The sequence below is a fragment of the Polistes fuscatus genome, unplaced genomic scaffold, assembly GCF_010416935.1.
Source record: "Polistes fuscatus isolate 324 unplaced genomic scaffold, CU_Pfus_HIC Scaffold10, whole genome shotgun sequence".
Taxonomy (NCBI): domain Eukaryota; kingdom Metazoa; phylum Arthropoda; class Insecta; order Hymenoptera; family Vespidae; genus Polistes; species Polistes fuscatus.
In genome coordinates, this window is record NW_025112998.1 from 1,505,817 (window position 1) to 1,531,228 (window position 25,412).

Here is a 25,412-nt window from a genome sequence, read left to right on the forward strand (position 1 = left end):
ATATATATAAACGTAAAATTAATTTACCTGATCATTTATTATGTTTTATCACATTCGCACAAAAATATCATATTATGCTAATATCAATTATAATGTAAAATAAAATATTCAGTACTATTCAATTCAATTCTATGCAAATTTTCACATATTGAAATTTAATTTTCATGCACATATTTTAATAATATACACTTACTACTAGATGATATATTCATTTAAACGGAGAAATTTATGCATATGAAATTAAATGTGTAAAATGTATGCATTCTTATTTATAAAAAACTAAAGTATTAATTACATGTTTTAATAAAGTATCTTTATCAACCAATAGATTTGCAGTTATAAATAAAGAAAATATTACAATTAAATTGATTCAAACTATATTATATTGTATTTTGATTCGTGATGTAATTATATTTGTATTTTTACAAATAACTGTAATGTCATGGCGTATATAAAATATTTTTCTTATGCTACAAAATTATTAACTTATTGTTAAACATATTAGAGCATGATGTCATTGCAATCCACTTATTATGATACGAATGAAATTATTCAGAAATGTATTATTATTTTATAATAATGTTATATGTACAAGAGGTAATTATACTTTAAAATTAATTGTAGGAACACTAACGTTTCATTAATTATTAATATAAATTTCCAATGTTCCATAATAGCATAATGATTAATTAAAATGGCAACTATTTATATCATTTTTCAATTTGAAGTATTTTGTTTTTTACTTTTTTTTTCATTCTTTTTATGTGTTTATTAAAATTAGATTTTCTATAACACATACAATTATTCTATATACGAACGCAAAACCATTTAACAAATATCGTAGATGTATTGAGAAAAATTAATTAACTCTTTGACTATAAAAAAGGCACGTATATACACATTATTTATAGAGAAGGATGAATTATAACGATTTGCAAAGATAAATCATATCAACTGACCTACGAAATAAATTGATGGTTTCATGCAAGAGTATGCCATAGTCAAAGAGATCAACAAAACTTTGGAATTTCAAGTTGATACAACTCAATTGAATATTAAACACGAAAATGATATACTGATGTTACTCGACACTTAAAAACATTTCACCCTTTGCGGACAAAAGAGGCATATGCGTGTTCAACGTGAACCATTTGGGTATCTAATAAACTCATATATACGTTCGGTATATTAATGAATTTAAAAATTAAATTACTATTTAATACAAAATAATCAATAATAAGTATACTGTATGAATATAATATTTGAATATTATTTAACAAACTAAAATGATAATAGTAGCATTAAAAGGAGACTGACCATTTTGCTACTCTGTCCACAAAGAGTTAAATTAAACTTAAGTTAAAACTTTAAAATGAGAACGCATACTTCTTAACAATTATTCTTTTATCTTATCATAAATTATGATCAAATGTGTATATGTTTCACTCCTAAAATTTTTATTATTAAAATTAAAAGTAAATAAAAATTTGATCACATATTTACGATGATTTGGTACAGAGACGTACACAAGATTAGCTCGCTAAGCCGATTGGCTTTTATTATTAGATTTCTTTTTGTTTCTCTTTATCATCGTTATATTTTCACAGCCACAACTCTTTTGTGTTAGTATAAAAATGATCGATTTATATAAATGTGCCTGTAATTATGACAGTAGAGTAAATTAAATAATGAATCAAAAAATGAATCTTATGATTGGCTACATATTATAATTATTTATATTATAAAATAAATATGGGATCATTTTATTTTCCATTTTTTAACTTACTCTACTGTCATAATTACCAACACAAATATTTCTTATCTGAATTGTTGGAAAAGTAAACATGCTTGACTAAGGACGATTAAACAACATTAGCGAAAGAATAATTTCTTTTCGAACTAAAAATTTGCACGTCTCTGTTTCGGTATATGTAATGTCACAAAACAGAAATACGTATATTTAGTATAAAACACATAATAAAATGTGGAAGCATATAAATTTTGAAAACGAGCACACGTTATTAAAATTAGTCAAATTAATATTTTACTATTCAAACCGAAGTAAATTAATAATAATTTCATAGTTCAGATAATATAAGCCTAACAATTTTCTCTTCCTTTTAGATCATTCCTTTTAAATGCATCAAATATTTCTATAATGATTTCTATAATGATCATATTTATATATGTGTAAGTTAAAAATCAATATTACCAAAATATAAATGTTAAATAATCTTGTAACATAATTTTTCTTTCAAAATACAAGAATATTACCCATATCACAACATAATTTTAAAAATATATTATAGTGGAAACATTATTTATACATTATAGTTAAAATATACCTACAAATGTTTATACAAACTACCGCTTGTAACGCCCTTTTATTAATTGTAGAGCTTTTGCCATAAGAGGTGCTTTTGTCTTCTTTACCACGCTCGCTATTAATGAAACAGATAAAAATTTTAAAAATTCAAGAAGGAAAAGATGTAAAAGTATTATCATCGAATAATAATTTTAATATACAAATGTTTTTTATCATATATTTTACTTACAAGATGGTTTAACTCGATTCATTGGAGGTGGTGGTACAGATATATTAGTTGCTGCGGTAGGTCCACCACCAACAATCAATTTTTTTTTCAAATCAGATGTGGATGTAGGAATCGAATTAGTTCCATACTTAGCTTGCTTTTTTAAAATATTCCTAGGAGGTTTAACAACATTATCAACATATGCAAGCTTAGCTGATCGTAGTGGTACAGTCTTATCTATAGATTGTTTTATATTGGCAGTTAAGGTTTTCAATTTTTCTTCTCTTTCATCCAAACAACGCTATATTATAAAAATACATAAATATTGTTGTTATTATTATAATTATTATTATTATTATCTTATAAATAATAAAAAAGCTTATACCATGTACATCTCACGCCATGTTTCTATTTCCTGTCTTTGTTTATTTCTGAATTCTCGATTACAATGAAATTGCCATAAAGAATCCGTATCTTCAATTAGGTAAGGATTATAATGTTCTAACATATATAACTGATCTGCCGTAGCTCGTTCTAAGACTGGCTTTATTATGTCATATGGAACACCACCAGTAAATTCAAGCGCTATAGAATAAAATCATATTTACATAGGAACTTAAAAATTTCATTTCAAATAAATAGGCATTTGTGAAGAAGTTATGACCGAAGGATACAAAAAATGACCCAGGTTCAAGTCCCAGTTTAGTTATTCAACGGCCTAATTTTTTCACGAATTCCACATATATAATATATAAATATATATGTATGTATTTCATATATAAATAGAAAATTAGTTAAAGTATTTAAGAGTTAATAAAAATAAAATATTACCATCAATATTCTCTATCAGCACTCTTATGCAAATTTCATAAAGAGAAGGTACACTTGTATAACCAGTTTTATTCCCCGAGTATACTTTGGTCCTAAAATAGAACATATAATATAATATAACTTCATTTTCTGACAACGTTCTCTATCTCTCCCGAACATATCTAGATTTATTATTAAATTACCTTTGATTTTTAACATGAATTACGTCATTAAGAGTCTTATCTTCCTCTTTACGATGTACAGGATTAATGTATGACAGTGGTTTGTAATTAGGACTTATTTCAGGTAATGTAGATGCCAGATTCACACTTAATGGCTCTAACTTTACATTTGGTGCTAAAAGAGGCAAAGGCTGCAAATGAAAATCTTTATGAACAGCACAAACTTGAACATTAATTTTGTTAAAGTAATTTCATTGAGTGTTATTACTAAAAGTATGTTAGTAACATATATACAAAAATAATTTACATGTAAACTATCGCTGCTTGTAGCTTCGGATTTCACAGACGATTGCTTTTTGTTATTGACAGTAGACGATACATTTGTTTCTAACTTGGAACATTTTGAAGAATTTAAATTAGGAGAATTATTATGACGCTTCTTTAACCCTGGTGCAACTGTACACATTCCAAGAGCTTCTGCAAAACTTGCACCTGCAAATAAGATAAGATGTGTACTATATATATAAATCTTAAAATATATATATATGCTTCTTTTTATATATTATGTAATATAAAAAATATAAAAACTAACCGGAGTTACAATCGATTCCTTCGTCTCCATTGATTTCTTGTTTGATTTTGACTTTTTCTTTTGATTCTTTCGAACCAGATTTGCTTTCTTTTGAATCAGATTTGCTTTCTTTCGAATCAGAGCTACTTTTACTTTGATGCTTATGTCTTCTTTCTTCGTTTTCTTTTCTTTTGCTTTTTTCTTTGTCTTTATCTTTATCCTTGTCTTTATCCTTATCCTTATCCTTATCTTTATCTTTGTCTTTGTCCTTATCCTTAGCATGATCTTTACTACTAGAACTATGGTGACTTTTTGATTTAGAACTTTTACTAGAACGATGACTGTCCGTTTTTTGTTTTTCCTTATTTTCCTCTGATTTCTTTTTACTTTTATCATCATGTACTTTGTCCTCTTTACTAGAAGAACTTGATTTAACTTTTTCACGAGATTTACTTTTTTCTCTTTTGGATTCAATTTTGTTTACATCTTCCTGTTTTACTGTAACATGTGTTTTCTTATTTAATTCCGTTTGAAAATCGTTGACATTTTGTTTATCTGTATTGTAAGAACTAGTTCTATCATCATCACTTTCATTTTCAGAAAGTTTTGGTTTTTTACATTTCTTCTTTCCACTATTAGAATTATCCAATTTTCTTTTTTTGATATATTCGTCTTGTTTGTCTGCAGTACTATCTAATTTATTACTATGAGAAGAAGATTTATCAATAGATTTTTTTACATGCGTAGAAGAACTACTGCTGCTTTTTGCATCATTGGAATAAGATCGTTTATCCCTTGACTCGTGTCTAGAATGACTTTTATCATGTTTTTCTTTCTGCGATTCATGTTTCAAATTTTTCGATGAATCCTTATTTACGTTAGATTCATTTTCAGATTTAATTTTTATATCGTGCTTACTAGAATGTTTCGAACTGTGCTCTGATATTTCATTTTTCTCTGATTTTTGTTCGTGTCTGTATTTTGGAATTATCATTTGTTAATACACATAACTTTGGTATTATTTGTATTTATACTTTTTCATTTCTATAACATACCTTGATATTTTCACCGTACTATCTGCTTCTTGTTTCTTCTGTAATAATGGAGATTCCGGTCTATCGTAACTCTCAGAAGCATCAGGAACACAGGCTTCATCGTCTTCCCCTTCACTTGTTTCCTCATCTGCAACCATAGCTTTCCATTTTGCCACCAAAGCTCTGGAAGCATCCCCAACGCCGCCTTCATATTTTCTTAATCCATTAACAGTACGCCCTACTCCTGTATCTTGAAGATGTTGTACTGTTACCGGTAAATTATACAGTCTTTGTATATAATGCAGCATCTATAATAAGTAATCGTAGAGAAAAAAAAAAAAATAGAATTAAATTTAATTCTGTTCATTAGATCTGAAATATGCGAGAACATTATTCAAAACTATTTATATTAATTGCTAAATCTTCCTTGTTGGTTAGTAAACAACAGCATTCAGATCTTTATCTGAATTTATAGACAAATAAATATATATATGAGACAGTTGTATGTGTCTGTGCATGTGTTTATATTTAGAAGAAAAAAGAAAAAAACTAATATTAACGGTATAATTATAATAGAAATGAAAATTATAAAGAAAATATTATCTTTAAAACTAATATGCATACAATATTTTTTTCTTCCTTTTTTTTTTTCATAAATAAGCAAGAGATCAAGATGTTAAATTTATATTCTTCATAAATATGTATTTAAGTAAATACATACATATGAGAGTTAAATATATTTTCATTTTATTACAAAGTCATTTAAAAGCAGTTCAATATAAATATACATTTTTCTAAATGTAACATCATTTCATTAAGAGATTGATATCTCAAATTCATTCTTTTCGATAACTTTCATAGGTTATCGTATACATTAAAGGTTTTTTTGTTAAATTATTTCTTTTCATATCACAATTTGTTATCTTCTCTATTATCAAAAATAATAATAATAATAATTAAAAATACTGACTTTTTCTTCTTTATCAGAATATTTCTTAATATTTCGCTGACAATGCCGTATTTTCTCTACAACAGACGACATCGTTGTAACTTCCAGCTGCTAACTCCCGTTTATGCACGGTTACCAAATGTATGCACTGATTTTTTTTAACTATATTTTAAGATACAAAAGTTACTATTTTATTTATGTCAAATTCACATGTTACATATTTACTTTTAAACTAATATTTTTTAAAGTCGAAATTAACGAATTTTATTACATGATAAATTCGAATTCTCACGAAAACTGCTATTCGTGATTTGACTAGTTTCATAGAAAAATTTATAGATACGATTTTCAATATTGTTGAGAAAAATAAGTTATCTACAGTAGCGCCTCTTGAAAACTGTGTTGAAAGATATGAAACTTCTATCCCTACTACTGATTTTCATTTACATGCTAAAAAGATGAGTATTTTATTAGATTTTTTTAATCCATTTCTAATCCAAATTTGAACAAAAATATCATGAAAAATCATTTAAATTTGAAAATTTCCAATGTGTTTCTTTAAGAAATCATTTGATATATAATGTTATATTTTATTTGTAAGTATCTATCTCTTTTGAAATATAATTAGAAATGTATAATGTAAATTGGGTAATGATTAATAAATATTTTAGAAACGTCCTGTAATATGTAGCCATTTGCTCGGTAGTACTTGCGTTACATGATTTACAATTAAATTTAGATGTATCACAAGTAATACCGACCCAGATCTCACCACGTGGAGGTTGCTACATATGGAGATCCACGAGCTACAATATTATATTAATCAGCCGCGTTTAATGAACCTTCTTTTAACTCGATCGTAATTTATTAAGGATTCATCAACCTTGATTTTGCACTAGCCTAAAAGTAAATTACACTTGTTTTAACGTTTTTATATAGTAATGAATTCGAACTTAAAATTTGTATCCAATAAAATAACAAATTAAAATTATTTAATATTCAAAGTATATTAATAGGTATGTAATATTTAAAAAAAATGTACTATTGTTTAAACATTACTTAATTATACTCCGCGTATGTTATATTTTATTTAAACAATTGACAAAAATAATTATTTAAAGCTTACCTTAGGAAGTAAAAAGTACCGATGATCATTCATCGAAATACGAAATAATACTGTTTCGATATATTTCGATTACCGCAAATATAATCGAATGTTCGATTTTCGTGACGTCACACTACAAATTTAAATTTTCGATATACTTGTAATAAAATTTCAAATTAAAATGTGTTACAAGTTATTTAATGTTTAAACAATCGTAAATATTAGTATAGTACGGTACTGTGTTTGATATATCTTGATTGTGAATTGAGAAAGGTAGTGAAAAGTTTTAATATTATTTTTAATTTTTGTTAATTAAAGACTCATTCATCGTTCATTGCGCAAAGTATGTTGTATTAATAAAAAAAAAATAAAAATTTGATTAAATACATATAAGGTAATTAATTAATTAATTAAAAAAGAGAAAAAATATGAAAAAATTATGAGCGAATAATAATATATTGTTTATGTTTCTTTTTAATTTATTAATCAATAATTAAACATTATTATTATTATTATTATTATTATTATTATTATTATTATTATTTTTGTTGTTTCATTTGGAATAATATCATGGACCATTAAAAATGTGTATACGTTTCTAAACAACAAACTGATTAACACATTTTCTTGCTATCCCTTGGCACGAATTATTACAGTGCAAAGATAAAACTTTTTTAAATATAGTTTGATTCTCTTTAACCAATGATATTATGACGGGTAAACTTCTACAATAGGACAACATTGGAAGTATATATATGTACATTGTATATATTCGCATGAGTCGTACTACTGATTATGGACAAAACTTTGTTGAATACACAAAGAATATCACATACATTTATAACAATATATTTGAATTTATTCTAAATGTACAAAGACCACACTATTGTACATCTAATTTCTGTAGTTTTTATATCAATCTGATGGATAAAAAACACATGTCAGTCGCAATGCTTTAGAAATTATTTTGATATAAGTTATAAATGCAACACGATTATAAATATACTTTCACTACCAACATATTCGGGGATATGTTCTTTTTTTTCTTTTTTAACATAGTATACAATCATTTATATCTTCCTTTTACTATTATTCTGCACAATAAGGATATTTTTATAATTATTCTTTTTTGTAAGCATATTATTTTGTTATGGTTCACTAGGGATCAGTCCGGTGTGGTTTTTGCCATTTATAATCTATCTTGAGTCAATAATCTTTTAATTATAAAATGCATTTGAAAATGTTTGAAATAGTTAATAAAGGATCAAAGGAATAAAAATTGAAGACTAATTGTGTAACTCATAATTTCAAATGTTCAAACTCTTTAAATACATTCGTAATTGATCCATTTTACACTATAAGAATACTTTAAAGTTTAAGAAATTTTAAGTATACTTATTATATCAAGTATATAAATTATTAAAATATGTTAACTTCTTTATATAATTGCAAAAATCATAATATTTTCTCTCTTTCTCTCTTTTTATGTTCATTTCAAACTATGAAATATTAAATTTTTATGCACTTTGATTGTAAACAAATTCCAAAAACAAAAATATTAATTTAAAATTTATATAAACTCTTGTAATATATATATTTATAATGTTACAGGTTGACGTAATTTAATTAGTCAAAATGTAACACACAATTCATTTTTAATATTGATGTCATCAATGCGTAGAGAGAAATAAAAATCAATAGCCTGTTATAACATAACAATGTTATGTACATGCACAAATTGTCTTTACACAACTATTTATAAATTAATAAAGTATTATAAATGCCTGAAATATTATTACTAAACAAGCATTTTCTCGTTGTTAAATTGCCATTAAACTGCTTATTACCAAAAGACCAGATAAAAACAAAGAATGACTTTGCGTACAAATTCATTAGTATAAATATTTCTATACGTGTCATTCTCTAAATGATAAAAGCTCTTTAAATTATAAAAGATCTGATAACAGTACACATATTCTCTGTTAAATGTTATTACCAAATTGCCAAATAACTCTTTGATATATTTTGCAATATTATTATTATTTAAAAATTATTAAATAAATGCCTTCTGTCTATAGCACAGAAGAGAAAAGACAAGGTAGACTTGACAGGTTCAAAAAGAAATAAAATAATTTCATCAAAGATCTTTAAAAAGAGCAGATTTAGCATTTTTAAGTTTATCTAATCGCCTTTGTAAATGAGAATTCGCTGTTTCGAGTTCTTCGACACGTCCTTGAGATTCTCTAACCTGTAAAAATATAAAATATAAAAGAATAAGTTATATCATCGTCAGGTATACATAAAAAAAATATTAAAAAGATGCTCCATTACTTCTCTTTGCAATTTTCTTTTTTCAACTTTGAGTTCATCCTCTGCCTTCTCAGATGCTTCTGCCGCAGACTTATAGCGTATTACTTGACTTTCTAATCTAGCTACAGTGGCTTGTAAAGTAGACATGTCTTGTTCCGCCTTTTGCAGCTTGAATTTGTAGTCGGCTAAAAGTTTATTAGCTTCTCGTTGAATATCCTCAGAATCCGTTAAGCCACCTGTTTCAATAAATAGCTCATATAAAGTAACATTTAATGAAATTGTCAATTTATATTACAGATAAAACATTTCGTAACTATTCCTTTATAAGACCATTTTATGGAGTACTAAAAATTAAGAAAAAAAGATGTATGTACTCCATCACACACGTAATGTACAGATTTAACTTCAACCTAATACTGCACCCGGTGATCTCTCAGATCTTATGCGATTCTTGGTTTCTTCTAATTCCAATCTTAAATGTCGTATTTGATCTTCTAATTCTTTTTTCTCCGAAGCGAACTTTCTCAGTCGAACATCTGCAATAAAAAAAAAAGAGTATTTTCAATTTATATATTCATTTTTTATATCAATTTCGTAATATAAATAATGTTAGATTAGGATTACATACCCAAGGATCCTTTTCCAGCATTTTCTAATAAATCTGCAGATTCTTTACTAACTAATACTCTTTTTCTATGGCAGGATCCACCTTCAACATCGTCTTCTTCATCGGTTCCTTCATCTTCAACTATTACTAATCCATTTTCCTATATGATAAACAATATCATAATCATCATCATCATCATCATCATCATCATTATTATTACTATTACTTAATAACTTCACTTAATTGTTAAGAGTAGAGAAATTTCAAATCATAAAAAAAGAAAAATTACCTGAATGAGTGTATCCCTTTCTAATAATTGTGTTCTGCATAAATCTAAGTCATCTTTTAATCTTTGACTAAGTCGTTTTAACTGTTCGGCGTCTCGATTCTTCTCCCGAAGTTCTCTACGCAACTGTGCTGCCATTTCTTCCAATTCTTCCAATTTATCTTTTAATATATCAACTTGATATGCAAAAGAAGATTTTTCATTATCTAATTGGGCATTAGCTATCATTGCTTTTCGAAACTTTTCTTCGAATTCCTTCAGCTCTAACTGTAATTATGTAACTTTTCAGTATTTTAACGATTCAGTGTTAATTCTAATTAACGTAGTCATATCATATTATTTAATAAGCATAGAACACGTACCCTAAGATCTCTACCAAGGCCTACATCTTCTAATGAATCTTCCGATGATTTACAACTGGATTGAAAATTATTCGAATTTGTGAGCAAGCGTGACGTCCTCACAGGATCTGGAGTTACTCTCATGGCTCTATTAGGATCTACAAACAAATGAAATATAATGTATAATAATTACAACGATTAATTAAAGACTATATATCGTTATATTTTATACTTAAAAAATATTTTGATAATAGTTACCTGAACACATGTCATAAACTCTATCAGCATTTTCTTCCGCTTCCTTTTGTTGTCTTTCCAATTCGCGCATTCTAATTTCTCTAGCTTCTGCTCTTGCTTGTCTTCTTGCTGCTAGCCGAGCTTCTGCCTGAAAGTATGTATGGAAAATCCATCCTGTTACCAAAAACATTTTCAAATTCAATTGATTATTTTACATTGCTAAGTTAGATCAATTCTTTTACTAATATATATACATATATATATATGCATATGTGTATGAGCGTGTAACAAAAAGATATACAATTATTTAACAAAAATATTAATATGCTTAAAATGTTTTTTAAGCTCGACATACTTTTAGAATTTTATGTTGCGTGCAAATAAATGTATAAATATTAATTTATTTAATGCTAATAAAAATATACAGTACGAATTCACTAGCAGAAAGATAAAACACTTGTTTCTAATATATATTATATTTAATAATATTTATTTTAATAATATATGAATTTCTCTTTTTCTGTTTTGTTTAAATAACCAGAATACATAGTAGTTTGTTTTGTTATACTCACTTTTAGCCTTATTCCATTGGCAAAGTTACCTGTTTTCCTGACATTCCTATCTTATCTTTATGATAAGCTCTTATCATTATATGGTTTATAACGTGTAACTTAGCAGTGGTAAAAGTATTACTTTATACATCTTCCTCTTACAGAAATGTGAATATACAATAATATAAGTATATATACTGAATTTTATATTAATAAATTAATAACAATTAATACACAAGTATGAAATAGAAATTTAGGTAGACGTAAGCAAATCATAAATGTACACATGTATCACCGTTCTACATATATAAAGCTATAACCTTCAATAAGGATTTGGTATTTTTATCGAACACAATAATTCTAAGCAAATGAACGAGCAGATTATTATGTCATACCTCTTTAGCTATTTGGTCAAGAGCTTGATCTTCAGCAGAATGCCGTGTGGCGGTTCGTCTTCGTCCAGTTACAGCAGACTCCATTTGTCCTTTTATTTATTTTTTTTAAACAGCAGCTAATTGATACACCTAACGTTTTTTAAACCTTAACATAAAAACATTGAATCATATTAACAATTCAAATTCACAATAATAATAATAATAATGATAATCGATAACAAGTATTCAGATCTCAATTGATTTCTTTTTTTTATCTTTTAACGAAGGATCTAAGTATAAGAAATTTCTATTTCGTAGTATGAATTATGGAAAACTATATCGAATAAAGATATAAAATTACTTCATTTGTTTAAAAAACACATGTTTGGATAACAAACATCTCACAGAACGAATACAAGAAGTATCAATGCTGTGTCTAAAATTTGTAAAATTGTACAGTGGTTGATCGGTTAATGAACAGTTTAGGTAGTGAACGTTGTCTTTAAATGGATTATGTTTGTTAACCGATTACCTACTATACAAGGTTATTGTATTATATACAACATTTACATGCACAGCACTAAGATATATATAATATAATTATTGTCGAAGGAAAAGTAGAACTACATTAAGAAAAAAGATATTCCATAATGATAATTTAGTATAAATATTCATGATAGATATATATATATATATATATATAGCCTGAACTGTCCTTATTATACCTGTATATTGCTTGAATCAAAAGAAGACCACAATTATAGAGTTTCGGACGTGTTAATTCTTCTTAACACTTGCCCTCGACATAAATATTATATATTGTCACTTAATGTTAAACGTCCACCTCATTATATAAAATAAAATGTTTAAAATATATATATATCGAAATAGAATTAAATAACAAATAATACTCTTTTTGTACGTATTAACACACCCACGTATCACGGACTAATGTGTCCATGTAGAAAAGTACTACACACCGATATCTGTCTTTTAACTACTTATGCCTTAATTTAGTGTTGCCCTGTTTGTCTCTTCTCTAACGAAGCAAACTTACAAAAATACGTACAAGAGAATGTGCTATCAGCTAGCAGCGGACAGCTGCATCTTGTTTTAAAAGAAACACATGCAAAAATAACCAGACACTATAAATAAAGTCAGTGCAAATCGTATGAGAGTGCCACGATGACCATTCGTAGAATAAAATTAATTATTTTCCTATTTGATAATGATCAATGTTTTTGATATAAGAAAAAAAAAAGAAAAAAAAGAAAAAACATAAAAAAAAAAAATTTCGTTACTTTTGTTCGTTTGTTTTAGCTATCTTTTTTCTTTTTTTTTATTATTGTTATTCTTTTCTTTTCTTTTTTTTTATTGCTAGATACCGATAGTTTAGCCTGGTCTGTGGTTGAGATTATTTAAATTCGAGGATGCGTGACATGAGTGCATAAAATTCCACTGGATATATCGCATGATATTTTCTCGAAAGAGTTTCTCGTTCAGTGATGCAAAGCACACTGCGCCGCGCCTCAAATAACTATGCTTCCGGCGACATCTGTCCATTTAATGTGGTACTATCTTTAAAGTGAATGCCGGCAGTTTTCAACATATTATCGTACCTTTCGATATAGTAGATGTTTGACACTGTATTATTGGTATTAGATTTCTCCATGTATTTTTATTGCACTTTAATCAATTTTATTTTCTACGAATCGTTGTGACTAATTAACACGATGAAATATTTCATAAATAAGATAAGAACGTTTGTCTATCCGTTGTAATAAACGTTTTGTAAGAATCGACACCTTCGATTAACTTCACGCTAACTGCGAAAACTTCCGCAGCGCCCTCGAATAGATCCGACGTGAAAAAAACGTATTAATCGAAAACTTGCTATTCGATTTGCTTTTTCTTCTTTTATTATTTCTTTTTTGTTTCTCGTACCAATTCTTTCGTAATCCTATTCATAAATTAATATTTAAATGATGAAATAAAATAGTCTGTAAATGTTATATAAAAATACTGGCAATTTATAAATGTAAATATTATTACTTGAAACTATTGATTTCATAACTTTTACATATAAATTCACTTAAATTTAAGGTTTTCATTATTTTGAAATAGGTTTTTGACATAGTCGGGCCAGCAGACTATTCATTTGTAATAGACTATTAATACCATTCACAATTCCTAAATGTGTAATTCCTATTTCCTGAAAAAATAAATATTACAATAAATAATTATTATAATAAATTTATTTTATGTAATATAAATATAGATATAAAAAAAAAAAACTTACCTTTACCATTTCCAATTTTAATTTTTCTTCAATAGGAAGATTCTTACAAACACGAAATATATTTCCAATAATATCTTCTGCGGAGTAACCCAATTTCCATAAATGTTGCATTATCTATTGAAATAAAATATAAAACCAAGAATTTAATAAATGTATAAGTTCTTGTAGAAAATACATTTTAAATGATATAAAATAAATTTTACCTGAAACGCTTTACAAATATTTCCTTGCGTACACAATTCAAGCATTTCCTTTACCAAAAGAGGATGCGGTTCGTCGCATACTTTAAAAACATTTGTACCATTTACATGACCAAATCCATTGTGTGTAGATTGTAAATTGTTTAACGCTTGCCTCATATCACCTTGAGCGGTAAATACTATGGCTTCTAAGCCATCATCTGTGTAGGAAACCTATAAATCAATTTTCAATGAGAATAGAATATTTTTTAATAGAAAAACAAAAATAATTTTGTAATAGAAAGAAATTACATTTTCTTTTTGACAAACTTCTATAACTTTTGCCAAGACTTGGGCATCGCTTAATTTCCCATATCTCAACATGGCACAACGTGATTGTATTGGTTCAATTATCTTCTCGCTATTATTACAAGCTAATGCAAATCTAGTTGTATTGCTGTATATTTCCATTGTACGACGAAGAGCTTGTTGGGCTCCATCAGTCATACTATCAGCTTCATCCAAAATGACTATTTTGTGTTTTCCTTTCGTTAAATTGACCTAAATTATACAATTACAGATAAAATAATTATTATTTCTATATAGATATAAAACTTTTTTCTTTTTTTTTTTATACTTACTTTCTTTTGCGCAAACATTTTAATCTTATTTCTAACAACATCAATTCCTCTGTCGTTAGATGCATTTAATTCTAGCACAGCATCTTTAAAAGATGTACCTAAGAGTAAGTGTGCCAAACATAAAATAGTTGTAGTTTTTCCTACACCAGGTGGTCCTGCGATAATAATATTTGGTGTATTTCCATGTTGTGCAAAGACAGATAAACGAGCAATAGTATCCTCATTACCAACAATATCTGAAAATACTTGTGGCCGATACTTCTCAATCCTGTATTATGACATAACATAATTGAAAAATGTTAATATATTTAATTTTAAGTTAACAGTAAGTAAATAAAAATACAGTAACATTGTAATTAATTTAATTATCTAAAGAAAATATAAAAACATACAAAAATAAGATAACCTAATTTAACAAAACATAAAATAGATGAAAAGATAATCCAAAAACGTTAAACTTACCAAGGTAAATCACAAGATTTATTGGATTGTTCTTTACTTTTTGAATTATATCCACTCGTAGATGGTAAAACCTCAACTTCCATCATTTCATCGGTTTCATTATCTCGCGCCATTTTTTTAATTTCTTCCTAAACTCTGCTATTGTTACCGACTAAAGAACCGCGAAAATTAGATAGAAATATTTGAAATGAACTCTATTGTATACTCGCTTTGATTGGTTGTCACCATCTACACAGTGTTCTTCAAATGTAATATATATTTATATATACCTTTATATTACCAATCAACACAAAAATAAGAATTACAAAAATATATATAAATTCAGATGATTAAAAAATCTTAAACGTTTAATAATACATTAATTAATTTCTTCTCTAATAAAAAAGTAATTACAATAATTTTTTATTTAAAAAAAACAAAGGCTAATTATATCAAATAACGAAATGACGTAAAGGCGTCTGATTGGCCAAAGCAAAAGTACTCTGTTGCATCGTCAACTAATCAAATGGAACTTTTAAAAGGACAATTGTTAACATCAAATTTGCAGCACACCTGATTACACCATATGGCAACACTGGGTGTGATCACTCATTCAGATTTATAAAACGGCAATGACAGTTAAATTTTGTTACATTTCTTTGACAGTTTAACAAAATGACATTTTACCAGTGCCTCTTAACAGTGCCTGTGTATTCCCACATCCATGTAATTTAATTGAAATCATTCATTCTTAGAATAATAACGTCAGCAGAACTATTAACAATTTTTTTTAAGCAGTTACCTTGTACCACTTGAAGTGTCATCAATGCACAAAGAACATTCTAAATAGCAACAATACAGATTGGGTAATATTTTATTAAATTTTTTAATTATTTATTTATCTTAAGATTTGTTTTAAATAAAATTAATCATCATGATTACTCATAGTTATTCCTTTGTCATTCAATTCAAATAATTTGGTGTGAAAGTCTAAAGTTCAAATCTGTAAAACAATAGTAATTTTTAATGTCATTTGTATGTGATCTATTTGATTATTCTTAATCTAAATTTTATTCCAAATTGTAATTATTTTTATATTATTTAAAATATATCTTTATATTTTATAGAATTAATTTCATTTCTATGTATTATATTTTCTTTTTTTTATATTTTTATTTATATGTAAATACTTTGTAATTTATTTGATTTACTTATATGGTTTTTTTCTTAGGTATGGCGACGGGTGGTAGTTTTATAAGTAAACCAGCAAGGGGATGGTTACATCCCGATCATTTAGTAAGTAAGGAAGGAATTACTTACATGGTCAAAGTAAGTTATTTATAGTAATAATTTTTGTTCACAAACGATTATATAATATATTTATGAATAATGATATTATTAACTGTTACAGTATATAGGATGTCTCGAAGTGTTCACTTCTATGAAGAGTTTAGATTTTGAAACAAGATCATGTGTTGCTAAGTAAGTAATCCAAAATATATTTATATACAAGATATGTTCTTGCAACTGGTGGTATAAGTGAACAAATCTCTTGTTTTACAGAGAATGTATAAATAGAGTTTGTGAAGCTGTTGGATTAAAATCAGCAGATAAAAAAAGAAGGGTAAAACATTAACTATTCGTCAACAAAATTCATGTGCACACATAAGATATATAATTTTATTCATAAAATGTAGGTTGACAGAAAGGTTTTAAGAGCAATAGCCGATAAGCCTCGTATGGAACATGCAGGTACTAGCATCAACTTGACAATTAGCAGCAGTAGTCTATCTTTAACTAATTTAGAAACAGGACAAGTTATTGCGAAACATGATATGCCACGTATATCTTTTGCTTCTGGCGGCGATACAGTATGTATTATATAGTTCACACAACAATCATTTCAATATTAATTAATATATCAATTTTATAACTAAAACATTTTTTTAAATTATAGGATATATTAGATTTTGTTGCATATGTTGCCAAAGATATGCACGAATGGCGTGCATGTTATGTTTTGGAATGCGATGGTGGATTAGCGCAAGACGTTATATCTACAATTGGTCAAGCATTCGAAATAAGATTCAAAGAATTTCTTACTAAACCAAATTCGTTACAGTAAGTTCGCTATTAAATCCCTTGCACTATGGTTTAATGCATGGAGTTGCGTGCCATATTTTGTACTTTGGTTTGTAAAATTCACAATTAGTAGGATCTATGTTTGAGCTGAAAATTGTATTACAAATCTCATATGTTGTTATAGTGTAAGGGATTTAAAAGAATGTATTATTTATAAGAAGAGATTATTATTATTATATTTTTTATTTTATAGCCCAGTATTAAATGGTATGAGGGAAGCAGATAGGGATTATTATAATGATCTACCAGGAAAGGTGCCACCAGATATTGGTCCACCACCAGTACCGCCTTTACCCAATACAGCATCGACATTACCAAATTTAAAACATCACTCTACACAAAATCAAGTAACACGATGTAATCCACAAAATTCTGTATTACATGATACTTGTTCTTCTATTGATAATAATAGACAACTTCAACAATGGACGGGTAATATTATCATAAAAAAATCACATTTATATATATGTATTTATAAAACAAAATATACTGTGATTGTAATTTGTACAACTTTTAATATTATTATTTGTTTATTACAGAAACTGGAAATTTAATTGATTTAAATGCAGATGGAACTACCTCGAGTTTTAATGTAGTGCATGAACATAATTACATGAATGACAGTGTCATACTTGCAAACAGAGACAATCATCGTGAAACTACATCGCTTTTTGATGTTTTTGATATGCGTAAGTTAATATATATAATGCATATTTAATATTTTTATTTTAACATTACAGAAGAGAGAGTTATTACATATACAATGTTTTATATTTTGTTTCAGAACCATTCAGTTCTGCTATATCAGAAATGAGTAAACTAAGTCCACGTTCACAGAAAAATCAGTTAAAGCAAGAAACGTGGTTTCATGGTAGCGTCAGTCGTGCCGAAGCAGAGTCTATGCTCATGAGAGTCAGTATAATTGAAGAATATATAAAAATAAATAATAATCTATTATAAAATATGTCCCCAATTAATTAATGAAATATAATTTTATTAATTTTAAATAGGATGGAGATTTTCTAGTACGCGAATCACAAGGTTCTCCAGGTCAATATGTTCTAACTGGTATGAATAATAATACACCGAAGCATTTGTTACTGATAGATCCAGAAGGTGTTGTAAGTATTTTTGTTGGATAGTTTGAGATAATTAACTCTTTGACTGCGGAGTGCCAGAAACAAAACGTGACCATAGGACTCAGTTTGCTACAAAGAAGAATGTTGCATTGGTTGCCCCTATAGGCACCAAGATGTTCGTAGAGAGAGAATGATTTTTGCTGGACATCTGTAAATGTTATTCACAGTCAAAGGGTTAAATAACAAGAAAAAGAAGAAGTATTTCTTATTTCACATCTTCTTTTTTTTTTTCTTGGATATAACAAAAAAGTATAAATACAATTTACAGGTTCGCACAAAGGACCGTGTTTTTGATAGCGTAAGTCATTTAGTTAATCATCATTGTGTCAATTTGCTACCCATAATATCAGCAGACAGTGTTTTAGTACTTCGCCATCCCATTCCTAGGCAAACGAATTATTGATTTTCTATTTGCTTTTTATATATCATAACAGGGATAACAATCAATAATCCCAAAATCAGTCAATGCAATGCTTATTATATAAGGAGAATGATTTTCTAAGAATGAAACATCTATCGATTTTTCTTCGAAATGATTTATCTCCGATTTATACTAGATAATTAATAATCACTCTAACCATTGCGCGTAAGCAATTTATGCGTAGAGGTGGCTTGATAAATTCAGTGGCATATAAAATAGTATAATAGGTAATTATACAAATTATGTAAAAAAAAAAACAAGAAAAAAAAAAGAAAGATCTGATATATATCATTTGATAAAAATTCATAAAAAATAATATCAGGTAAATATAATAATTTGTATCGTAATCTTATATCTAATACTTCGCATTTTTATATTTCTATATATTGTAGTTTTTAAACGATAATCACAAGAAGAATAACGAATTACCGATGTTGTATGTGAAACTTTACAGCAACTGTATTTGATTTATTTCGATAATTCTTACATAATATTACACATCAAATATTAATGATGAAATAATGAATAAAACTTGTCAGTCCAATTTGGCCTAAAAATAATTAATATTCTCAGGAAACTATTGTTTTTCTCTTAAATGTATAAGAACATTACTTGCACATATTTGTGTCTATTTATGTAAAAGAAGCCTAAAAAAGGCACCATTTTTATGAGATACTTACATTAAAGCATATTTTATTGCATATATATATTATATTTAAACACAGCGATGTTTAAAAAGTATACAACTGCAAAAGTATGAACGAACCTTGGGACCACCATGTAAACTACAATTTATTGCTGTAAATTAAATAATTTTTCTCATTGTAATTGATATATTATCGCTTTGTTCAGAATCAATCAAATACAAGGATATATTTGAAAATAAAATTCATTCAATCATTTATAAAGAGATTTGTTCGGCAATGTTGTGTATGTGTTTATGTATAGTAACTTTGACAAAGGATAAACATGAAATCTATAAGAATATAATCTCGCATTCTGCTTCATCTATTATTTAGCAAATTTAGTTCTCTTTTCTTTTTAACTTGAAAATCTATAAGTGATATAAAGCTTACAGCATTAAGTTTTCTCATACATGAATACAAATGACATTGAAATCTTCGAAAGCTCCTTCACGTATATATAAAAACTTGGAGCTACCATTTTAACCGAAGATTTTTTTTATCATTTCTTTCTGTATATGCTAATTGTCGTTATAATACAATTTGTAACAAAGTAATTAATTTTTGTTTTGTTTAAGAACTAAGTTTTCATTCGTCCATTTCTTTTTTTCTTATCACTTATATACCTACTAATCCTCTTTTTATTATTATTATTATATTTTTATTTTAACTTATTAACCATAATAATAGTAATAATAATATTATTAATAATAATTCATTTTCTTCGTAATATATCAAGAAGCAATGACAATACCAGTATAATTAAAAAGAAATAATATATTAAATGTATATATTTTGTTTTCGTAACGTTTAATTTTTAAACTGCTTTAATTAACAGAATAATAATGATTTCTTACATCCGGTTCCATTGAATTAGAATAACGCAACTTATATTTGTTTTAACCGTTTGAGTCCCCAGGAATCTTTAGAAAAATCACATTGACAAATGACAAACGAGGCATTTTATGATAAAAAGTTAGAACTCAAACGGTTAATATACATACGTGTTTATGTATATATATAATATATTATACAACTAACACGTAAAAATGATCTCTAAGACGTATCGAATTATACTTAAAATTTATTTATTTACAATAGATGATAACTAATTTAAAAGTATAATCATATGTATGTACTAATATATAATAACTTGGTAAAAATGAGAACAAAAAAAAATACATATTTATATATATATATATATAATTAATTTTTATAAAGTTTTTAATTTATTTATATACGATTTTTTTTAATAGTTTATTTTCTGTAGAAATCAAAGAAGAATTTATGGCACGATACAACATAACAAGTATATTGTATTACAGTGCCAAAATGCGTCTTCATATATATAAATCCGATGTTACCGGATCAAATTTCTTTAATTAATACCTAACATACGACTTATTTACGATAATTAATTTATTTTACACATAATCATGAATAATTCTGCATAAAATTTTAGTTTATATAAAAGAAAGAATAAAAGAAAAGAATTTTGTGTTTAAGAAATTAAAAGAAGAAAAAGTAGAGAAGAAAAATGAAGAAAGAGAGAGAGAAAGAAAGGGAGAGAGAGAGAAAGAAAGAAAAAGAAAATACTGTCTTAAAGCAAATCATTCAATAAACATCATACGTTTAAAGTTTTATCTCTTCCTATCGTTCGATCCACTGCGTCGAGATCGAGATCGACGGCTACGACTGCCACTTCGCGAACGTTTCGATCTAAAACAGTTTAAGAAACAAAAAAAGAAACAGGAGGAAAAAGAGAGAATGTTATCTTCGTTTGATTTTTATAATAGGAGAGAAGAATGAAGAAAAAGAAAAAAAATGGAATTTTACTTAGATACCAACCTCTTCCCCCGACTACGACTTCGAGATCGTGACTTCCTTCTGTCTCTATCTCTATCTCTGCGATCGCGTTCACGTTCACGTTCACGTTCACGTTCACGGTCGCGATCGCGATCACGATCTCGTTCACGGTCTCGATCCCGGTCACGATCGCGATCGCGATCACGGTCGCGTTCACGATCACGATCACGGTCTCGATCACGATCACGTTGTTCACGGTCGCGATCTCGATCACGATCACGATCCCTTTCCTTATATCCCAAACCACGTCCCCTATCTGATCTATCACGATCCTTATCACGATCTTCTCTATCTCTATCCCGCCGTCTGTCTAACAAAGAGTCTCGTTTTTCCTTACGCCTCTCCTCAAATGTCTTTTGAAGTTCTGCCAGTTTTTCTCTGATTTTAATAAATCCAAGATGTAGTTTTCCGCCAAAATGATCAGCCAATCTTCTGTCGTTATCGTGGATGCCAAGGTACGCGCTACACACTTCACAAACTCTTAACTTCTGCTGCTGGTAACTCGAAGCTGGCATACTATTTCGATATTCTTGCTCAGCTTCGTTCTTTTTTTTACGAAGTTCGTCGATCTCACCCATCAGCTTCATAGATTCCTCGACAAAACCTTCTTCCCCTAGTTGTTCAGCCTTAGCTAATTTCTTACCAATCTCTTCGGCAAGAATATGTACGTTGTTTGCCTTCGCTGCAACCTCTGCGCTTAACTCTTCTTGCGTTTCTGCCAAACGTTGCTTCGCTTGTTCCGTACGTCGATCACAGTCAGCAATAAAATTTTGTAGATGTTCCATAGCCTAATTGCATTGTTTATAAGAAACATTTATTAGTTATATGATATGTTTTGTTTGTTTGTTTGTTTAGAGTAATCAGATAAGAGAATACTTACATCAATATCATAAAAATGGTCTTTCTTCTTTTGAGCAGCTTCATAGTCAGCCCGTAGGGCCAAGTCGTGAATCTGGGGGCATTCTCCCAGGTCCATGCGCTGCGATTTACAAATTAATTCATATTAAATTATTATATCCTCCTTACAAAGTAATAATTTTTGCTTGTATGTATGTATATATATATATTAATATACATACACATATAGTCAAAGACCCTTTGCGAGACTTCATTTAAGAAATCTTATTTGACAAGAGCAAAGTTGTTGGGCTGCTCTGCATTTCATGTGAAATTATAGTTTGAATTTATTATTAGAGATAAATAGTTCATTATATCCAAACTCTCGGATAAAATGTAAAATCCCCCAAAGAGATAGAACCTAGGCAAAGTATTCATATTTCGCTTCTAATATTAAACATATCGCCTTACTCATGATTCCTTTGGTACAGAATCAATATTTCATGTTAAGACTCAATTTTCATGAGTACTATACAAAATAGGCATATATATTTATTACTAAAAGTGAGATACATATACACACCCATATATATATTTTTAAAAGAAGATGTGATCTTTAAAAACATTTCAAGACGAACTTATAAACTATAGCACTTGCACTATTAATGCGCCATTAAGGACACATAAAAAATCGCTCTCATCGGTTGATTCAATGGGTAAATTAACAATGTAGTTTTATACATAGAATTCACTTACAGAGTGGTAACACCTCTCCGCCTGACACGACAATGCGATGACAATGACGCTACAATCAGCACACACCTTCAGTTCACATGTTCATTTCTATGAAAGAACTTATATCCTAATAGTATATTACACTATTTACGTACGGCACGAACTGCCTTGCGAGACTGCTAAACGATTTAGAAAGTCGAGTTGAATACGTACATCCAATGCTGAGGGGAATTTTGCTAATGGAACTGGCACGTTGTATATTTCCGCTTAATATTGTCTCTGCTTCATGCCATCTCTCACTTTTTCTTGTGGACATTATATATTTTGCAAATTGCCAATATTATATTATTATTCCCATTATTGAATTTATGACAAAAGGAAGAAGCTTTTTTTATACGTTAATTATTACATATACATCAATATATACGTATATAAATATACGTATATATATTATTTTCTATTAGGTTCATATTAATGATGTCTGTACTCTTAGAATTATTTGAATTATCAATTAAACTGATCATAAATATACCTGAAATTCAATACTAAATATCCCCTATAAACATACATACGTATTCGGTTAATTGTCATCATTCTACAGTTTGATAGAGAAAAAAATTATATATGTATAATTCTTAAATTATTTATTATAGAAAAGAAACGAAAACAAAAAAAAAGATAAAAAAAATATCATCTAACTTTTTAATTGAATAATAATAGTAATAATAATAAGTTAAAGTAATATTAGATTATAATATGGTAAAGTCAATGTGATAGATTTGAAATAGCTAAAATTCAAGAAAATATACTATTTTATGTTTTCATGGCAATTAGCAAGTCTTTACTTACAGATATCAGTGCTTCATTTCCTGTACCCATAATTCCAAGGTTGGTATTTTTCATATATATATATATACATATATATACATATATATATTTAAAATAAACTTCATTTTCTACCTGCCATCAATGGCATTGTTAGTAAGAAGCGACTGTACGACATCATCGCATGAATCAGCATGATGCTACTCACCAACTTACACGCCTTTCAGGGTCTGGGAATATTAAATGCGGTATACTACTCAGCAGCACCACCATAGAAAAAGTGGTAGAGGGGCTGAGAACAACCGTTCATTCACCTTTTCTTTTTGTCAATCAAATTAACACCTAATACTTTAATTATGTAATAATAATCAAATTGTATATGTAATACGTACGTCCTTTTCGCTTTCAGTACTTACAGTAACGCGCATGTGAGAGTGACAAGTACAACACGACATATGAGCGGACAATACTCGCAACAATATTGTACAATGGATCAGATTGACTTTGCTTTTTCCAGAGACTCTGGAAATAGAACTGTGGTTACGTTGGTATTAGTGGATCTGAATATCATTACTTTCGTGCGCATTCGTCGTTTTAATATTTCATTTGGGTTTGAACTCAGCAAAGTTAGCCATAACGTGGTTTACCTTCCATGATTGAAATCACTAAGGGTATTTGTTAACTGTGATATACATATATATATTACTATCAAAATATTAAATAATTCAATCAGTTATCTAATTTGATTATAGATTTAAATAAATAAAATTACTCATTACTCTATATCCAAAGTTCAACCCCCAGTAGTAGTTCATCATTCGCAATTGCTGTTAAGATTTTTAGAAAAAGTTCTTCGTATAATATTTACAATATAAATATATATTTTTTGAAATATATATATAATTTTATGTAAAATATACTTACTGCTGTATTCCTCCATTTACTAATTACAAATAAGAAAATTTAATATTGGCGGTCTAAAATTAAATACCAATGTGTTTCACGTAACAAACACCCTTATGACCAATTCGCACGATATGACAATGAAATGCGCGAAGCAGTGGATGTTGCATCATACAAGTACATAAGAGTATATGTTAAGACTTCTTAAGATTCACTATATATTTAACGCGTGCATAATTATTCTTTTGCAGTTGGCAAATATCAAAAGTACATGATCTAGCTATTTGATTTTTTCTTTTTCTAATTTTCTATTTTCTTTTATATTTTATAATTATTCTGACTATCATATATAGCAGTTATCGTGCTAATAATAATAATAATAATAGTAACAATAATCATAATAATAATAA

The 25,412-nt window shown here is 27.7% G+C and overlaps 5 protein-coding genes and 1 long non-coding RNA gene across 20 annotated transcripts in view; 2 read left to right on the forward strand and 4 right to left on the reverse strand.

The window, feature by feature from the left end:
* Positions 1-743: 743 nt before the first annotated feature.
* Positions 744-6,390, reverse strand: LOC122526113 (transcription elongation factor B polypeptide 3-like). Its single transcript, XM_043649284.1, has 9 exons — positions 6,102-6,390; positions 5,153-5,439; positions 4,119-5,071; positions 3,834-4,018; positions 3,548-3,717; positions 3,366-3,457; positions 2,920-3,119; positions 2,556-2,835; positions 744-2,441 (listed from the first exon to the last, which is right to left on the reverse strand). The coding sequence occupies exons 1-9, from the start codon at positions 6,171-6,173 to the stop codon at positions 2,365-2,367; spliced, it is 2,316 nt and encodes a 771-aa protein (XP_043505219.1). The 5' UTR covers positions 6,174-6,390; the 3' UTR covers positions 744-2,364.
* Positions 6,391-6,528: 138 nt separating this feature from the next.
* Positions 6,529-7,071, forward strand: LOC122525738. Its single transcript, XR_006305877.1, has 2 exons — positions 6,529-6,676; positions 6,752-7,071. It is a non-coding gene; the product is annotated as an uncharacterized LOC122525738 (long non-coding RNA).
* Positions 7,072-7,935: 864 nt separating this feature from the next.
* LOC122524057 (leucine-rich repeat flightless-interacting protein 2) lies at positions 7,936-13,604 on the reverse strand. 7 transcript variants are annotated; one of them, XM_043646116.1, is made up of 10 exons: positions 13,277-13,470; positions 12,617-12,735; positions 11,913-12,057; positions 10,988-11,114; positions 10,751-10,887; positions 10,392-10,655; positions 10,124-10,262; positions 9,906-10,031; positions 9,517-9,731; positions 7,936-9,433 (listed from the first exon to the last, which is right to left on the reverse strand). In XM_043646116.1, the coding sequence occupies exons 3-10, from the start codon at positions 11,994-11,996 to the stop codon at positions 9,323-9,325; spliced, it is 1,203 nt and encodes a 400-aa protein (XP_043502051.1). In that variant the 5' UTR covers positions 11,997-12,057; positions 12,617-12,735; positions 13,277-13,470; the 3' UTR covers positions 7,936-9,322. The 7 variants fall into 7 exon arrangements, with proteins under 7 accessions (XP_043502051.1, XP_043502061.1, XP_043502086.1 ...); XM_043646126.1 differs by lacking the exons at positions 12,617-12,735; positions 13,277-13,470 and adding an exon at positions 13,511-13,604; XM_043646151.1 differs by lacking the exon at positions 12,617-12,735 and having other exon boundaries at positions 9,918-10,031.
* Positions 13,605-13,787: 183 nt separating this feature from the next.
* Positions 13,788-15,732, reverse strand: LOC122524088 (replication factor C subunit 2). 3 transcript variants are annotated; one of them, XR_006305457.1, is made up of 7 exons: positions 15,473-15,731; positions 15,011-15,278; positions 14,682-14,930; positions 14,394-14,603; positions 14,191-14,304; positions 13,944-14,103; positions 13,788-13,851 (listed from the first exon to the last, which is right to left on the reverse strand). XR_006305457.1 is itself a non-coding variant. In XM_043646183.1 (7 exons), exons 1-7 carry the CDS (start codon positions 15,583-15,585, stop codon positions 14,002-14,004), a joined length of 984 nt encoding a protein of 327 aa, XP_043502118.1. In that variant the 5' UTR covers positions 15,586-15,732; the 3' UTR covers positions 13,788-14,001. The 3 variants fall into 3 exon arrangements, 2 of the variants coding, with proteins under 2 accessions (XP_043502118.1, XP_043502107.1); XM_043646183.1 differs by having other exon boundaries at positions 13,788-14,103; positions 15,011-15,165; positions 15,238-15,278; positions 15,473-15,732; XM_043646172.1 differs by having other exon boundaries at positions 13,788-14,103; positions 15,473-15,730.
* A 261-nt stretch (positions 15,733-15,993) lies between these two features.
* On the forward strand, positions 15,994-20,140 carry LOC122524108 (SHC-transforming protein 1). Of its 2 annotated transcripts, XM_043646201.1 has the most exons (12): positions 15,994-16,177; positions 16,250-16,317; positions 16,683-16,780; positions 16,863-16,933; positions 17,015-17,075; positions 17,149-17,322; positions 17,409-17,572; positions 17,787-18,025; positions 18,133-18,282; positions 18,378-18,505; positions 18,604-18,714; positions 19,001-20,140. In XM_043646201.1, exons 3-12 carry the CDS (start codon positions 16,685-16,687, stop codon positions 19,133-19,135), a joined length of 1,329 nt encoding a protein of 442 aa, XP_043502136.1. In that variant the 5' UTR covers positions 15,994-16,177; positions 16,250-16,317; positions 16,683-16,684; the 3' UTR covers positions 19,136-20,140. The 2 variants fall into 2 exon arrangements, with proteins under 2 accessions (XP_043502136.1, XP_043502129.1); XM_043646194.1 differs by having other exon boundaries at positions 15,994-16,317.
* Positions 20,141-21,432: 1,292 nt separating this feature from the next.
* LOC122524781 (putative RNA-binding protein Luc7-like 2) overlaps positions 21,433-25,412 on the reverse strand; it is a 5,770-nt gene continuing 1,790 nt past the window's right edge. Inside the window, exons 1-5 of one of the 6 annotated variants that reach the window (XM_043647245.1) lie at positions 23,296-23,643; positions 22,782-22,960; positions 22,583-22,681; positions 21,685-22,490; positions 21,433-21,555 (exon numbers count right to left, since the gene is read on the reverse strand). In XM_043647245.1, the coding sequence (XP_043503180.1) occupies positions 21,477-21,555; positions 21,685-22,490; positions 22,583-22,681; positions 22,782-22,814 (1,017 nt within the window). In that variant the 5' untranslated portion in view covers positions 22,815-22,960; positions 23,296-23,643 and the 3' untranslated portion in view covers positions 21,433-21,476. Of the gene's footprint in view, positions 21,556-21,684; positions 22,491-22,582; positions 22,682-22,781; positions 23,644-24,515; positions 24,634-25,412 lie in introns of those variants that run through there. The other 5 variants (XM_043647229.1, XM_043647219.1, XM_043647254.1 and 2 more) reach the window with 5 other exon arrangements.

What these genes read in the sequence shown, in the direction of transcription:
- LOC122526113 (XM_043649284.1), bottom strand. Translation starts at nt 6,173, where the DNA reads ATGTCGTCTGTTGTAGAGAAAATACGGCATTGTCAGCGAAATATTAAG. An exon ending in ATTCATGTTAAAAATCAAAG is followed by an intron (nt 3,458 to 3,547) that starts GTAATTTAATAA and finishes GTTCTATTTTAG; the next exon opens with GACCAAAGTATACTCGGGGA. An exon ending in CATGGCGTGAGATGTACATG is followed by an intron (nt 2,836 to 2,919) that starts GTATAAGCTTTT and finishes TTTATAATATAG; the next exon opens with CGTTGTTTGGATGAAAGAGA.
- LOC122524057 (XM_043646126.1), bottom strand. Translation starts at nt 11,996, where the DNA reads ATGGAGTCTGCTGTAACTGGACGAAGACGAACCGCCACACGGCATTCT. An exon ending in GCCTTGGTAGAGATCTTAGG is followed by an intron (nt 10,656 to 10,750) that starts GTACGTGTTCTA and finishes ACATAATTACAG; the next exon opens with TTAGAGCTGAAGGAATTCGA. An exon ending in ATCACCGGGTGCAGTATTAG is followed by an intron (nt 9,732 to 9,905) that starts GTTGAAGTTAAA and finishes TTATTGAAACAG; the next exon opens with GTGGCTTAACGGATTCTGAG.
- LOC122524088 (XM_043646172.1), bottom strand. Translation starts at nt 15,585, where the DNA reads ATGGCGCGAGATAATGAAACCGATGAAATGATGGAAGTTGAGGTTTTA. An exon ending in AAGTTTGTCAAAAAGAAAAT is followed by an intron (nt 14,604 to 14,681) that starts GTAATTTCTTTC and finishes ATTGATTTATAG; the next exon opens with GTTTCCTACACAGATGATGG. An exon ending in ATATTTGTAAAGCGTTTCAG is followed by an intron (nt 14,305 to 14,393) that starts GTAAAATTTATT and finishes TTATTTCAATAG; the next exon opens with ATAATGCAACATTTATGGAA.
- LOC122524108 (XM_043646194.1), top strand. Translation starts at nt 16,685, where the DNA reads ATGGCGACGGGTGGTAGTTTTATAAGTAAACCAGCAAGGGGATGGTTA. An exon ending in ACAAGATCATGTGTTGCTAA is followed by an intron (nt 16,934 to 17,014) that starts GTAAGTAATCCA and finishes CTTGTTTTACAG; the next exon opens with AGAATGTATAAATAGAGTTT. An exon ending in CAGAGTCTATGCTCATGAGA is followed by an intron (nt 18,506 to 18,603) that starts GTCAGTATAATT and finishes AATTTTAAATAG; the next exon opens with GATGGAGATTTTCTAGTACG.